The sequence below is a fragment of the Eulemur rufifrons genome, chromosome 28 (assembly GCF_041146395.1).
Source record: "Eulemur rufifrons isolate Redbay chromosome 28, OSU_ERuf_1, whole genome shotgun sequence".
Classification (NCBI taxonomy): Eukaryota; Metazoa; Chordata; class Mammalia; order Primates; family Lemuridae; genus Eulemur; species Eulemur rufifrons.
In genome coordinates, this window is record NC_091010.1 from 70419122 (window position 1) to 70433788 (window position 14667).

General features: G+C 49.6%; 1 protein-coding gene across 2 annotated transcripts in view; it reads left to right on the forward strand.

Moving 5' to 3' along the window:
- The first annotated feature begins 1095 nt into the window (after nucleotides 1–1095).
- PPP2R2D (protein phosphatase 2 regulatory subunit Bdelta) overlaps nucleotides 1096–14667 on the forward strand; it is a 37599-nt gene continuing 24027 nt past the window's right edge. For both annotated transcript variants that reach the window (XM_069460325.1, XM_069460326.1), the window contains exons 1-2: nucleotides 1096–1239; nucleotides 1338–1430. In XM_069460325.1, the coding sequence (XP_069316426.1) occupies nucleotides 1233–1239; nucleotides 1338–1430 (100 nt within the window). In that variant the 5' untranslated portion in view covers nucleotides 1096–1232. The remainder of the gene's footprint in view (nucleotides 1240–1337; nucleotides 1431–14667) is intronic.

Consider the following 14667-nt stretch of genomic DNA (forward strand, 5'->3'; position numbering starts at 1 on the left):
TGTCCCTCCTTCTCCGCTTTTCTCTCCAGTTCCATCTGACTTATCACGTTTTTCTTTCTTTCTGTCTCCCCCGCTGAAATGTGAGCTCCACCGGGCAGAGGGCTGTCTGCTCTGCTCACCGCCACGCGCCCAGGACTGTGGGCAGTGCGCAGCCCGGGGCAGGAGCGGGCCATAAAGGACATCTGCGGAGCGACTGTCGCGGTGGTGCGGGGTGGTCGCCGCCAACTTCACACTGCCCCTGAGAGTTGTGAGACCGACATCACCCCACAGGTGAACACGGTGCCGGATTTACGATGGCTGGGTCTGCGATTGTCGACCTCACGATGGGCTTACCGGGGTACTCACCGCGTTTTCGACCTACTGTATTGCTGACTTGCAAGGGTTTATCGGGACTTGGCCCTGCGGTGACCCCGGGAGCGCCCGCGGCCCCTCCCTACGCACCCGCAAATGTGAAAACGATCGGCCGCGTTTCCTGAGCCTGTGCTGGGAGCCCCAGGAACCCCTGAAGTAGCCATTTGGTGGGCGATGGTGAGCTCTGAGCAGGGGCCGCTGGCAAAGGTGGACAGGGACCTGCCCGGCCTCCGGCAGTCGGGCGGGGCGATCGGCGGGAGGACGCGCTCAGGTGCCGCGCGCTCCAGGTGCGGCCGGCCCGGATGTCCCGCCCGCTGCCGCCGAGCACGCCCTCCATTGGCTGCTCCGGGAGGGCCCACACTCCCATTGGCCGAGGGGCGGGCTGGGGGCGGGGTCGGCCCGGCTGGTGTCAGCCGGCCGGGAAAGCCCTCCTGGAGCCTCCGGAGAGGAGCGAGCGGCAGGCGGCGCTGGTCTTCAGGAGAGCGCCGGGCGCACACCTGGTTGCTGGAGCCCACCGAGGGCCGAGGTAGCCGCCTCCGCCCGCCACCTCGGGCTCCCTCGGTCGCTCCCTGAAGCGCACCCTCCCCGGACCGAAGCGACGCCCGACCCAGAGGTTTTGGGGGCGGCTCGCGCAGGCGCAGTCGGCACCACCCAGCAGCCTCCGCGGCCGCCCCTCCCGCAGCCCATCCGAGGAGGCGGAGGGGGATGACGTCATCCAGCGGGGCGACGGGCATTGGGCGCCATTTTGAAAAGGGAAAAAAAATCCCTCCCCGGCGGCGGTGGCGGCCGGGGCCGAGAGCTGGGCGGCTGCGGTGCGGCGGCCGCCTCCCTGGTCAGCCCGGGTCGGCGCGCCAGTCCCGCGCGTCCCGCCGCCGGCTGCCATGGCAGGTGAGGGGCCCGCGCGGGCCGGCGGGGACGGGGACGGGGGCGGGCGGGGGCCGCGGCGGACGGCTGTGGCCGGCCTGACCGCCCCGTTGTGTTTGCAGGAGCCGGAGGCGGCGGCTGCCCCGCGGGCGGCAACGACTTCCAGTGGTGCTTCTCGCAGGTCAAGGGGGCCATAGACGAGGACGTGGCCGAAGGTAAGGCCCGCGCCGCTCCGGCCCCGCCCGGCCGCCCGCGGGACGGGAGGCCGGCGAGAGGTTGGCCGGGCGGGCGGGACGGGAGCCCGGCGGGATAGGAGGACGGCAGGAGGCCGGTGGGAGGAGAGGCTGGCGGGAGGACGGCTGGAGGGGAGGACGGCAGGAGGGGAGGCCGGCGGAAGGGGAAGCAGGCGGCGGCTCCGCTGCGGCGGTGCTCGTGGGGGTCGGGGCGCAGGCGAGCCCGTCCCGTGGGCGAGGGCTTATGTAAGCCACCAAGGTCACCGGCGGGCTGGCTGCGGGACTGCGCGGGCCTCGAGCCCTCCGAGCCCAGGCCTGGGGCTCTCCGGTGCCTCCTGCATTGGGCGGATCCGAGGAAACAGCTGCAGACATTGGGGACGCAGGAAACAGTCGGGCTGGCTGTGCGGAGGAAAAGGAGCACAATAGCTGCGGAGGATGGGAGGGCGCCTCGAACTCGGAGCTCTGTCCTAGTCACCTGTGTGGTCTGGAGCAGGCTGTTTGCCTCAGTGTCTTCATCTTCAGAAAGAGAGTTGGACTACTTGATTCTTCAGGTTACTTTCTAAGCTTCTGAAATTCTTGAATTTTGCTATGAAGTCTTTCTGCTTCTCCACTGGTATGTTTTAAAGTCCCTACTCCAGATTTTAGTCTTGAACCTTATCGTATTGCTTTAAGATGGTTGTTTGTCTCCGTAATCATAGCCTTACATGAGCCAAGCAGAGTTTAAGGATGATGGGCAGGGACCCTGGGAGTGTCTCCTGCCCCAGCTCCAGGTGAACCTATGTGTCATCTTAAAGTTAAAAAGCTGTGTTCGTTTCCTGGTGCATTATTGAGTGTGGAACTTATTCTTAGAGACTCACGAGTTTAACATTTCAGATCTGGCGTCATAGTGACTTTTTTCGTTGTTGGTACATCTTACTGAACATTGTAAATCTTTAACCTCTTCTTAAAAATCATTTGGTTTTGCACCAAATACACCTCCCCTGCCTAAGGTTACTAACAGCCTCTGGTCACATGTCTGGTCCGCTGTCCTGCACCTTGGCCCCTCCCGTGACCTTTTACTCCCTCCTCCTTGGCCCTGGACCTTCCCTTGGCAGTGTCTGGGTTGACGCATGACTCTCGAGGACATCTGCAGATCCTTGGCCCAGGGACAAACAGTACCCAGGTTATTGAGCAAGTAAAACTGCTCTGAGGAATTTGTAAAGGTGCATATGGTTTGAGATTGAAACAAGATCATTTTTATATAACCTAAATAGTTTATTGATTGTTTCTTTTATATTTAAAATATATTACGTTTTTGTTTCATTTGGTTTTGTGGGGGTTTTTTTGAGACAGAGTCTCACTCTGTTGCCCAGGCTAGAGTGCTATGGCATCAGCCTAGCTCACAGCAACCTCATACTCCTGGCCTCAAGCGATCCTGCTGCCTCAGCCTCCCGAGTAGCTGGGACCACAGGCATGCACCACCATGCCTGGCTAATTTTTTCTATATTATTTTTTTTTCAGTAGAGATGGGGTCTCGCTGTTGCTCAGGCTGGTCTGGAACTCCTGACCTCATGCAGTCCTCCCGCCTTGGCCTCCCAGAGTGCTAGGATTACAGGCGTGAGCTACCGCTCCGGGCCTGTTTTTGTTTCATTTTGCGTGTGCCAAGTGGGTGATAGTTCACCCTTACTCAGGTGTGATTTCTATGGCAAGTAAAGAAAATGTTTGTTTAGAGGTAGGGAGGTAGGAGGCCTTAATGCCCTTATTAATTTCTGGTTTCTGTACTCTTTTTTTTGTTTGTTTGTTTTTTTTTGAAATTTTTGATAAGCTGAAGGAATTAAAATTTAAATCTAACTAAAGTGTAACATTACACTTAGGAAAATAGAATTCTTTCCCTTAAAAAAATCTGGACAGAAATACTTTGTTCTCTGAATTAAACTGATTGGAACTTTTTGCAATTTTAAACCCCTATTTTAAGTAAAGTTTTGAATAAATCTAAAATTTTGAATATAATCTGGTATTTCAGATTGTCATCCTTTTTATAACATTGCTTTGTGGTAAGCACCCCATGTGTTTTGTGATTATTGTGTATATTCAAAGCTTTTTATATTAATCCACATACACTTTGGCCATAGGAATCCTCTGGGATTAACACACTTAAAACTCTTCACCTTTTTGTCAAATGGTTGTGATATTGTTAGTTTGCATTGTGTTATTACCACAGAGTTGATGATGAAGGGAAAAATAATTGTTAGTAACTAAGGAATGTTAAGCAACAAGAACCAGGCTGGGCGTGGTGGCTCACGCCAATAATCCTAGCACTCTGGGAGGCCGAGGTGGGCGGATCGTTTGAACTCAGGAGTGCCAGACCCCGTCTCTACTAAAAAAAAAAAAAGAAAAGAAAGAAATTATTTGGACAACTAAAAACATATAGAAAAAGTTAGCCAGGCATGGTGTCGCATGCCTATAGTCCCAGCTACTCAGGAGGCTGAGGCAGGAGGCTCGCTTAAGCCCAGGAGTTGGAGGTTGCAGTGAACTGTGATGACGCCACTGCACTCTACCCAGGGTGACAGGGCGATACTCTTATCTCAAAAGAAAAACAAAGTGCCTTAGAGGTTGAGGCTGGGACTTCACTGGGGACAGTGCCTGGTGCACACAGGCTGGTGCAAGGGAAGGGTAGGCACGCCTGGCTTTGAAGGTCGTGGAGTAACATGGAAAAAGCCTTTGGTTTTTGTTCTGATTTTCTTTTTGTTTTTAAAATGAATAATTTTGGGGGCCCGAATCATAACTCTAGATGCAAATACTGGACTGTGTAAAATTTTGATGCTTTTTTATTTTTTTAGAATTGAGTTTTGCTGTGGATTAGGTCAACCATCATACTAAGAGTTATGATTCCACTTGCCATCAGATTTCCCATCTCCCTGCAAGTGGGAGTAGAGCTGAGCTCACAAGGAAATTACTAACTGTCCTGCTGGTGACCAGGTGTATGAGCAGCAGTAAGTGGTGACTTGCCTCTCCTGGAAGGTGGACTAGGTGAGCAAAATAGCAAAACCAGGGGAGCTTCCGAGGAAGTGAGAAGAAAAGCTGTTTGTTTGCTAGCTCGTACATCCAAAATGGTTCTAAATGGTGACCACTTTTTTGGAAGTTGTTGAACATTTGTGCAGATTTTTCATGCATGTTGTGTAGTCCCGTTCACCCTGCTGCTGCTCCCTCTCCTGGAACACACTTCCAGCAGATGATGTCTTCTGCACATGTCACACGGCTGCTCCCATCCCTGGCTGGCTGTCTCTGTGAGCCCCTCAAGCTTGAAGCCTGAGTGTTTCCCCCCTTCCCCCAGCCCTTACCGGGAACCCAGCAAGAAGATCACAATAGCTAACAGTTGTTGAGGGCTTGTTACATGCCAGAGATGCCCCAGGTGTGCTGCCTGTGTCGGTTAATTTAATCTCCACGGCACCTGGGGAGGCAGAAAATATCGTTCTTCCCAATCTGAAAATGAAGGCACAGAGAGCCATTAACTTGGTCTTGCAGCCAATGTGTGGCAGGGCCAGGGTTGGAAGTCTTGCAGAATGACTCCAGAGCCCTGTGTGCCGTCCTGCTTCAGTGACCATTGGCTGCCCAGCCTTGGGACAGAGGTGTCCTAAAGCTCAGTGAAGATCTCATTGCCAAGAATTGCATGCAAATGTCTTTCAAGCAAATGAAAATGAAATTCCTTTAAAGGAAGGTACCTGTCAAAATGATATGAGATGAGTAACAAGGGTGCAAGAACAGCATTATTTTCCAAGCAATTCTCAAAATATTTGAAGAATATCACAGACACAATAAATAACTAAAACATCAGCATGCCAAACGAGTGCTGCGCTGCCCTCGCCTGTGGATTTTCTTTGAACGCGATTGCGGTCTGCCGGCTTGCAGGGAAGCCTTGGGTCTCGCGTGTTACGGAGAAGCAGTGGGAGGGGCTCCTGCTGAACCTGGTTTCGCGTGGCTCTGCGCAGCTCCGTGACAGCTGGCTCCTTTCGTCTGAGTTTGTAGTTTTAAGTACTTTGACTTTTTCTGTGATGATTTTGCTTTAATCAGTTTCTTAATCCTTGACTTAATCTACTGCTTTGAATTAGATATTGACCTTTTTCTAAAGAAATAATACTAAACAAAACTAAAGGTTTGTCTGCTTAAGTCAAGCTTGAATCTGGGGAGTTACATAAGTAACGTGAGTAGTGGGGTATCTGGTAGGATAAGCCTTTCTCAGGGGTTTGCATAGGTATTTGTGAAAGAAACATTTAAGGTGGGGGCTAACAAAAAGTAAGGGGACTTGGGCATCGGTACCAGGAATTTGTTGTGTTTCATTGACTACAAGATACATCTGATTTCAAAGATATTAAAATTAGGGAAAATATACTTAGAATCAATGAAATACAGTATTGGTGAATGTAAAACTTTTCAGTCATAGTCATTATTTTAGAGTGTTGTGATTGATTTCTTTTGTGTGGAGACAACGGGCGTTTGGTATTTATCATTGATTTTTTATTTTTTTTTTTTACTCTTTTTTTTCCCCTCCTCCTCCCCTAGCTTCTTTTTTTTTAACTCTCAGTGGGATGTGGTGTCAGGTGGTTTGCATGACTCGCAGACTGATTTCTGCATTTCCTCGTAGAATGTCCATCACACCTGTGCCATTGGAAAAGGCCTCCAGGAACGCATCCGCGGGGAAGGCCATTAGATAGGCTCACGGTCTAGTAACATTCTTGCAGTTTTTATGAGAGCACTTCATAGGGAGATTCTGCCTTTCTTAAGATTTCTTGATTTTTGTAATTCCTGATTTTAAACAGTTAGTGGTTTTGAGGGAAGTTCAGGGTTCAGTTCATTTGCTGTTTATCAGCTCAGAAGGCCCCTTTCCGAGCCGCAGCTTGCGTATCTACTAATAGAAGTGAGATTAGAAAATTTTGTTAAGATCAAACAATGTGCAGTGTTTTTATAACCTGTAAAGTGCTGTTCCGGTGCTAGAGACAACTGTTAATTAATTCTGTGTATTTTAAGGTGTTTGGGTTTGGTTTCAGCTATATATAAATACAAAAATAACAGTTTTTGTTTTTTTCCTGACCTCTCTCTTCTCTTGGCTTACCCCAGATCCTTTCCACTGGGCTCAGCCTCTTGGTTTTTTTGTTACTGTTCAGTGATTATTCGCATCCCTTGATCTTTGCTCCTGTTTCTTTCCCAACCTAGAATATTGTTTTTATTTCCTGTCTGTTCTCCATACCCTACCAATCCTGACTCCATCTCATCTTCCACTTTCTTTGAATCACAGCTCCAGCCGCACTTGGCGTCCGGTGTTCTCAGACTCGGAGCCTTCGTTTCACTCAGCGCACCGTGTTGTGTAGCAGGTGGCTGTGTTCTGCCTCTGGTTCCCTGATTTTATCGCGTGCGTTAGGCTTGTCTCTTCAGCGTGGTGCTGATCGGGGATGGGGAGTCACGATAGATGGAAAGGCGCTGTGCAGATGGAATTTGGTACAGATCCCATTCTTCTCCCTTACTGGCTGTGTGTTGGCTTGGCAAGCTACTTCCCTTCTGTTCCTCGGCTGTGAAACAGGGGTACTGTATCTGCGACCATTACAGACAGGGTTGCTGCGAAGACTGCAGACAAGGTGCAGAAAGCTCTGGCAGATAGAAACACAGTAACTGGTAAACTGTTCAGATGTTGTTGTCTTAAGAGACTCTTGCATAATAGAGTAGCTGACTCTGTTCCACCCCAGGGAGCCGGGCTGAGAAAAATGAAGTGTTTTAGGGGCAAGCTCTCAGCGTAGTGCATCTACAGAGCTCGCAGCAGTGTTCTGAAGGGCTGCTAGTGCTGGGTGTTGCCAAGAGAGAGCCAGTTCCTACCCTCAGGAAGCTCCCTGTTCAGACAGACATCAAGCAGGAGGGTCACTGCACCGTAGCTGGGACAAGGGACGTTGAGGAATGTGACAGAAGTGCCTCGTGCACAGACTGGGTAGGGAGTGGAGGGGAGAAGAATGTCCTGGGGGGGGAGAGGGCTCCGAGGGGAGGCTAGAGAGAGCGTGGTGCGTTGTGGGCGGTCCGTGCTGGACACTGTCCTCCGGCAGAGCCAGGAGGGTGGTCATGAGGCGGGAGGATGGCGGCAGCCAGAGGGTGATGAGTAAGGCCTGAACACTGCCCTGAGGACTCGCTTTGAGTGATCGTGAGCCTTCAAGGTCCTGAGCAGAGAAGTGACATCCGCTTATGTTTTTAGGAACGTCACTCTGGCCTTCAGAGCATGGGCAGTAGCAGGTGAGAACGAAGGCAGCAGCCCATCGGGGAGTTCTGCCGTGATAAAGGCCGGAAAGGGGGCTCAGCTCAGACTTTCTTATAAAGGGCCAAATAGTAGCCAGTCCATCCCTATTACAACTTCTGAGCTCGCCTTGTCCTTGCAGCAGGAAAGCAGCTGGGGGCCGTGCAGGGTGGGTGGTGGGCCTGCTGGGCCAGCCCCGCCTGGAAACAGGCTGTGGGCGGCCGCCAGATCTGCCCTCAGGTGCAGGATGCTGACCCCACTCTGCACGGTTGGCTCTGGAACACTTGCATCCTCTGTGTTGGTTGGTTGGTTGGTTGGTTGGTTGGTTTTTGGAGACATCTCGCTCTGTCGCCCTACCTAGAGAGCGGTGGCATCATCATGGCCCACTGCAGCCTCAGATGGCTCAAGCCGTCCTCCTGCCTCAGCCTCACATTTATACTTGTAATAATTACGGAGGATCCAGAGAACTTTTGTGTGAGCTCTATCGATATTTACTATAGTTGAAGTTAGAACAACCTAAAATATTTATTATTTCACTTTAAAATAACAGAAATAATCTACATGTTATCATTTTTAATGAAAAACAAAGATTTAGCTAGAAGAGTGCCATTGTTTTACACTTTTGCAAACCCTTTAAAAATACATGGCTGAGTAGATGACAGCTGGATTCTCAGACCTGCTTCCGAATTCAATCTGTTACAATTGCCTTATTGAAATAAGTAAAGAAAGTGTGGCCGAACACTTAAACATGTAGTTAGAGAAGGGAGGCGTGACCGCTGGCCTTTTCAGATAACTGTACTTTAGCGATACAACATAACTGGGTAGGTGGCTGGTTTTTTGTTCAAGTTTAGTTGCACTTTGGAATCAATGAACTTTTTATGCCCTGTTACATTAGAATCTATGGGGGATTTTTTTGTTTTTGAGACAGGGAGAGTCTCACCTTGTCACCCTGGCAGTAGTGTCATCATAGCTCACAGCAACCTCAGACTCCTGGACTCAGGTGATCCTCCTGCCTCAGCCTCCTGAGTAGCTGGGACTACAGGTGAATGGCACCACACCGGGCTAATTTTTGTATTTTTTTGTAGAGGCAGGGTCTTGCTTTTGCCCAGGCTGATCTCAAACTCCTGGCCTCAAGCAATCCTCCCGCCTCAGCCTCCTAAAGTGCTAGGACTACAGGGCTGAGCCACCGCCCCTGGCCACCAAATTCTTGATAACCAAAGTTGATCGGTCATTCTTTCAAAGAAAAATGGCATTCCATGAAAAAAAAAATGGCTAGTTCAGCTTATATGATGTTGTTAACAGAAAAGCATTAAACTCTATAAAATAATTTGAAGAGGTTTATTTTGAATCACTGTGAGTGACCGTGGCCCAGGAATCCGCAAAGCCAAGAGGCCTTGAGTAAGTGGTCTGGAGGCTGTCGGGTTACAGTCTGGGTTGTGTGCGTTTTAGGGAAACAGAAATTGCAGGTACGATCATACATCAGTACACAGAAGGTATATGTTGGTTTGGCCCAGAAAGGTGAAAAATCTCGAAGGGGGGACATACAGGTCGATTTAGAGATTCTTTGCTTTGTAATTGGTTAAAGAAACAAAGCTTTGTCTGAAGACTTGGAGTCGGTAGAGAGGAAGCTTGAGTTAGGGGGTCTGCCATCTGTCATGTGATGCTGGACCAGAGTCAGGGCGGAAAGTATGCCACATTACACCAGATTAATAAAAAACCCCATTTAATGAGACTTTAGGGTTTGTAAGGCCTGCCTTAACCTTTGCCTGGCATGGCCTCGGGTCCTGTTTGTAATAGAGTGCCGTTGTCACAAAGAGTCTGTTTAGTTAGTCTCAGGATCTCTGGTTTGACATTGATGCTGGTGTGGCTAAACTCCAAAAGGGAGGGGGACAAGGAGGCATGTCCAACCTCCCTTCCCATCATGGCCTAGAACTCACTTTTAAGCCTTTGGCTAAGATGGGGTTTGTTTAGTTTGGGGGGGGGGGGTTAGGATTTTAATTTTATTAATAGTTTATATTGTGAAATGTATATTTGGTGTTTGCCTTCATTTCCTGACACACAACTCCTAAGACTCTTGGGGTCTTCAGTGGTAAGTGTCTTTGTGTGTGCCAATGAGTTGCCTGATGGCTGGTGACCTGGTTACCAGAAAGACCTAGGCTGGAATGGAGGGTTGGGATTTTCAGCTCCACCCTGCCCCAGCCTCTAGGGCTGAAGGTTAAACTGATCACCAGTGGCCAATGATTTAATCAGTTGTGCCTATACAGGGCGGGGTTCGAAGAACTTCCGGGTGGCTGAACCTGTGGGAGTGTTTGGAGGGTGCTGGCCTGCAGAGGGCATGGGGGGAGCCCTGTGTCCCTTCCCCACACCTCGTCCTGTGCATCTCTTCCTCTGTGTCCTGTGTAGTATCCACATGGATGTTTACTGGAGGTGTGTGAGCCACTCCAGCAGATTCATGGAACTCGAGGAGGGGCTTGGGGGAGCCCTGAGGTACAGCCGGTGTCAGAAGCGCTGGTGAAACAGCTGGGCTTGCAGTTGGCGTCAGAAGTGGGGACAGTCTCGTGGGACTGAGTGAGCCTCAGTGGGGTCTGACACTTGGGATGGAACCGAATTGGCAGACTCCCAGCTGGTGGGGAGGAATCCCCACACACCTGGTGCTGGAAGTGTGCCGGGAGAGCATAGCAGGAGAAACTGCGTGTGCTTCTCCTGAGACAGCTGTCGGGCTCGGGATGCAGCAGAGACACTTTCCACACACTGCCCATTTGGCCACAAAGAATGCTAAAAGACATGGAATTAAATAAAATTATTTTAACTGTTCATCAAAGGCCTTTCTAAGTAAAACTGGTTTCCTTTTTCTTTTTTTTTTCCTGCATGCGCAGGGTGTGAAGAATACAGTGACTGCCAGCGCCTTAGGTGCTGTGCCAGGACTTGTGCTGAGGTGCCCGCAGTTCCACCCACCCCTGCTTCTGCTCACCCGTGGAAATGACAGCACAGTGACAATGACAGATAATGTATTAGTCTTATTATAAACATAGTTTTGACCTCGTGCCACCCCCCCAGAGGTTCTTGGGGACTCTCGGGTCTGGAGACCACCCTTAGAGACCTGCTGCTCTAAGGCAAGCTGTTAGCAGTGGGAATATCCCAGGGCAGGATAACGGCCCCCTCTCATCTGCACTGGGTTTTATTGTTTTTCTCTCAGAATACAAAAAGAGTGTTTATTATTTAAAGAAAATCAAATGATGCGGATGTATCAGGAGCGTGTGGTGAGGCCCCTCTCGTCCCCTCCTTGTCCTGCAGTCCTCACCCAGCGTCACTGCCCTTACATCTGTGTCTCTGTTTAGGCCATGCCCTGTGTGTTTACCTAATCGTTTACAGTTTAAAATTTAGTTTGTGCATAAGCAATAGTTTTTTATTTGACAAACGTGGAATTTTATTTTAAAAACTGTTTTGCAACCTGCTTTTTTTCATTAACAGTATTAATTTGAGACCTTAGAACAAACCAGGCTTTCTGCTGTGTGTGTGCTTGAACTCACTGGACTCTGGCCCAGCCCCTGGAGATGTGCGTGCTACTGTATTGCCTTCATTTTACAAACGAGAAAATGGAATCTTGGGAAGGTTCAGTCACTTGGTGAAGGTCTCAGAGCTAGTGGGTGCTGCAGTCATGATTTCCATCCATGCACTATGAGTCCAGAGCCCATATTTAAATATTTGCAATTAGGCTGCCTTCGTATGTGGCTCTGTCTTGTCCTTTTGCTGGCTGCATGGTATTGCCTCACTTATCTACCTGTCCCGTGTTTGCTATTACTGACGATGCGGTAGAGTTCGTCCCTCCGTGCGCCCCTGTGCAGGCATTGTGGGTGGTGGGCATCCGGGAGTGGGCACACGGTGTCAGAAGCCGATGCACGGGCCTTTACATGCTGCCAAACTGCCCTCCAAAAGGTGGTGGCAACTTAAAACTTCCCCAAAGGTCCCCCTTCCCCCTACTCTTACTGAGAACATAAGTCCCTTTACTTGAGCTATGTGAGTGGTAAATCTAATGCTGTGATTTGCATTTCCGTACCAGTTGTGTAACTGAGGTGGTGGCTCAGGCCTGTCATCCCAGCATTTTGGAGGCTCAGGTGGGAGGATCATTTGAGGCCCAGGAGTTCAAGACCAGCCTGGCCAAAATAGCCAGACCCATCTCTACAAAAAATAAAATAGCTGGGCGTGGTGGCACAAGCCTATAGTCCCAGCTACTCAGGAGGCTGACGAGGGAGGATCGCTTGCGCCCAGGAGTTCGAGGTTACAGTGATTATTATCACACCACTGCTCTCCAGCCTGGGCAACAGAATGAGACCCTGTCTCAAAAAATAATAAAAAAAAAATAGTTTGTAAAAGCTCTTTATACATTATGAATATTAATCTCTTTGAGATCTTTATTTAGTATTAACCTTGAATTTTAATTCTTCTGCTCCCATTCCACATTCTCCTCCCCAGAATTCAGTTGAATCTACTGCACGTGAATCTTTTACTAGATTTTTTGTTGTCGTTGCTGCTGTTGAAAATAAAAAGAGCTGAGGGCCGGTGTGTGGGACAGAGCAGCTCACGGACTGCGCTGAGCATAGTCGTGCTGCGCACTGCCAGGGATGCGTTCTGAGCAGGAGTCCGGTGCTGTCCTCGTCCTGCAGCAGCAGAGAGCGCTCACACACACCCAGGTGCCGCAGCCTGCTCCCTTAGAATCCTTGCGACACCGTCCTGTACGTGGACTGTCGTTGACCGAAAGGTCGTTGACGTGGCGCATGGCTGCAGTGTCCGGAGTTCGGCGCTCAGAGGCAGGGGCACCGTGAAAACAGACAGTCCTGGAGAATTCACAGGAATCTTGGTCAGGGTTCTGGACTACCCCAGAGCATGAAACAGACTCAGCTGCTTCTGTCTAGATCTGCAGAGATGATGAAACCACACCTGAAATAGGAGTGCAGTTGTGGGAGGACTCGGGCGTGTTTCTTTTTCTATGCCGTTCACAGTGCCTGGCACAGCGCTGCACGTGGGAAGTGTCTTAGTGGAAACATTTGGGTGAAAAAAACCCAGGTGAGAGGTCCACATTTTTAACCACATCTGATGGGTTATTCGTTTAAAAAGGGGAGTGGCTGAGAGAGTTACAATAAGTTACCAAGAAACTGCACTAATAAGCAAAGACGTTCTAATTAAAGCGGTGACGAGGCTCTGCTTTTGCATTATATTTCTGGAAAGAGTGTCTCTGCACCCGTATCTTGGAGGGCAGTTTAGCATTTATCGATCAAACTTTAAGCAAGGGTTGAGGCTCGAGGGTTCACTTGTAGGAATCCTGCAGGAACATGCCGCGTTCACAAAGATGTGCACTGCAGCAGTAAAGCATGGAAACCGAGATGCTGAAAAGTAGTGAAGCGACTGAATGTGTCACGGCTCACACACATTGTGGGCCAAAGGGGTTCTGTGCCCGTTGGAAAGTCGTCTGTGACACACTGGGTGAAAAGCAGCTTGCAGGACAGTGGTCCATGTGAGACCAGGTGTGGCTATACCCGCCGTCGGCAGGGCAGGGAGTGCCTGTGGGGGGTGGCACGTCAGGCTGGCACAAAGCAGGGAGTTTGCTTTTACTCTGCACACATCTGTGTTTACCGTTCCACACTCAGGGTGCGTGGTTTCATAGAAATGCGGAGAAAAGGACCCGTTAAGGACAGGAGGCTGGAAGTCAGAGGAGGGGTTTCCCTTGTCGCTGCTTGTGAACCCCTCATGCTAACTCGGTGCGGGTTCACCATTGCGCTTTGTGTCATGCTCTGGTTTTCTTAAATTTAAACTGTTTAGGCTGCCATTTTGTCATGTTTGAAAATGCCTGAAACTTTTTTTCAGTCTTAATTATTCTGCTCTAGGTATCTAGAATGGCAAAGTAAAGATCCATAAAAGCGTATTCGTTCCAAAAGCTCTGGTACCACAACTGGATTTAAAACAAGGCAAAACAGAAACCCAGCTAATAACGATTATCAAGAAGGGGGAATTAATGCCCGGTGTGGTTCAGTGCGTTCGTAAACGTCCCTGACTCTGTTACACCTGGGGCTGCTGCTTGGCTTCGTTCCTGCCGCTCGCAGGGTCCTCTGTGCAGTCTCAGTCACTTGCCACTTCACGTTTTAATAAACCCTGTGGGTTGCTTTTAGAATAAATAATTAAATTAATTAGCGTGGTAGTATGAATAATAATAAACGCCATGTTTTCAGCAGCTTACAGCTGTCTTATTTGAAGTACAAACTACAATAACCGTGGTTCCACTGCCTGAACTTTGCCCCTCGCTAGCCCAGCTTCTGGGAGAGTGCGCACAGCCCGCCTCTGCTGCGTTCTTGTCCAGGGGGATGCGGGTTGCCTTGCAGACTCCCGCCAGGCAGAGCTGAATGTGCCGTCCCCAGTGCTGCCGCAGCTGCTCTGCCTCCCACTCCCTTGCTTGTCAGACCCTAAGGATTTAGTTGCATGTCACAGGTCACATTTCTTAGATTTTGACTTTGCTTATGATACCAGAAGGGAAGGTATCAGTTGCTGAAGGTGTCTGAAATACCAGAGATAATCCTTGAGGTAGTATTAACTAGAGCTGTCGTTAATTTTCTGGCATAGAACCCTGGTTAAGTTCAGGTGTGTAATGATGATCTTAACTGGAAACAGAGTGAGAATATTTCTACTTGAACCATTCTCAGTGTGCTTATTGTCCATTAAAAATACAAAATTCAGTAGTAAAGGGATTTGAGTCATGAAATTATCTGCTTAGGGCTTTCTATATACTCTTTAAAGTGCTGGTCAGGGTGAACTGTGTCACTAGCTAAAATAGTAATCATATAAATTGTTGCTTCAGAAATATGTTGACAATTACTGCTGGAGCTACTTAAAAAGTCGACAGACCCCTCCCTGCCCATTGGCCCTGATGACCTCCGTGAAGGAGAGAGCACACCCCCCTCAAGGACTTGGCTCCCGAGT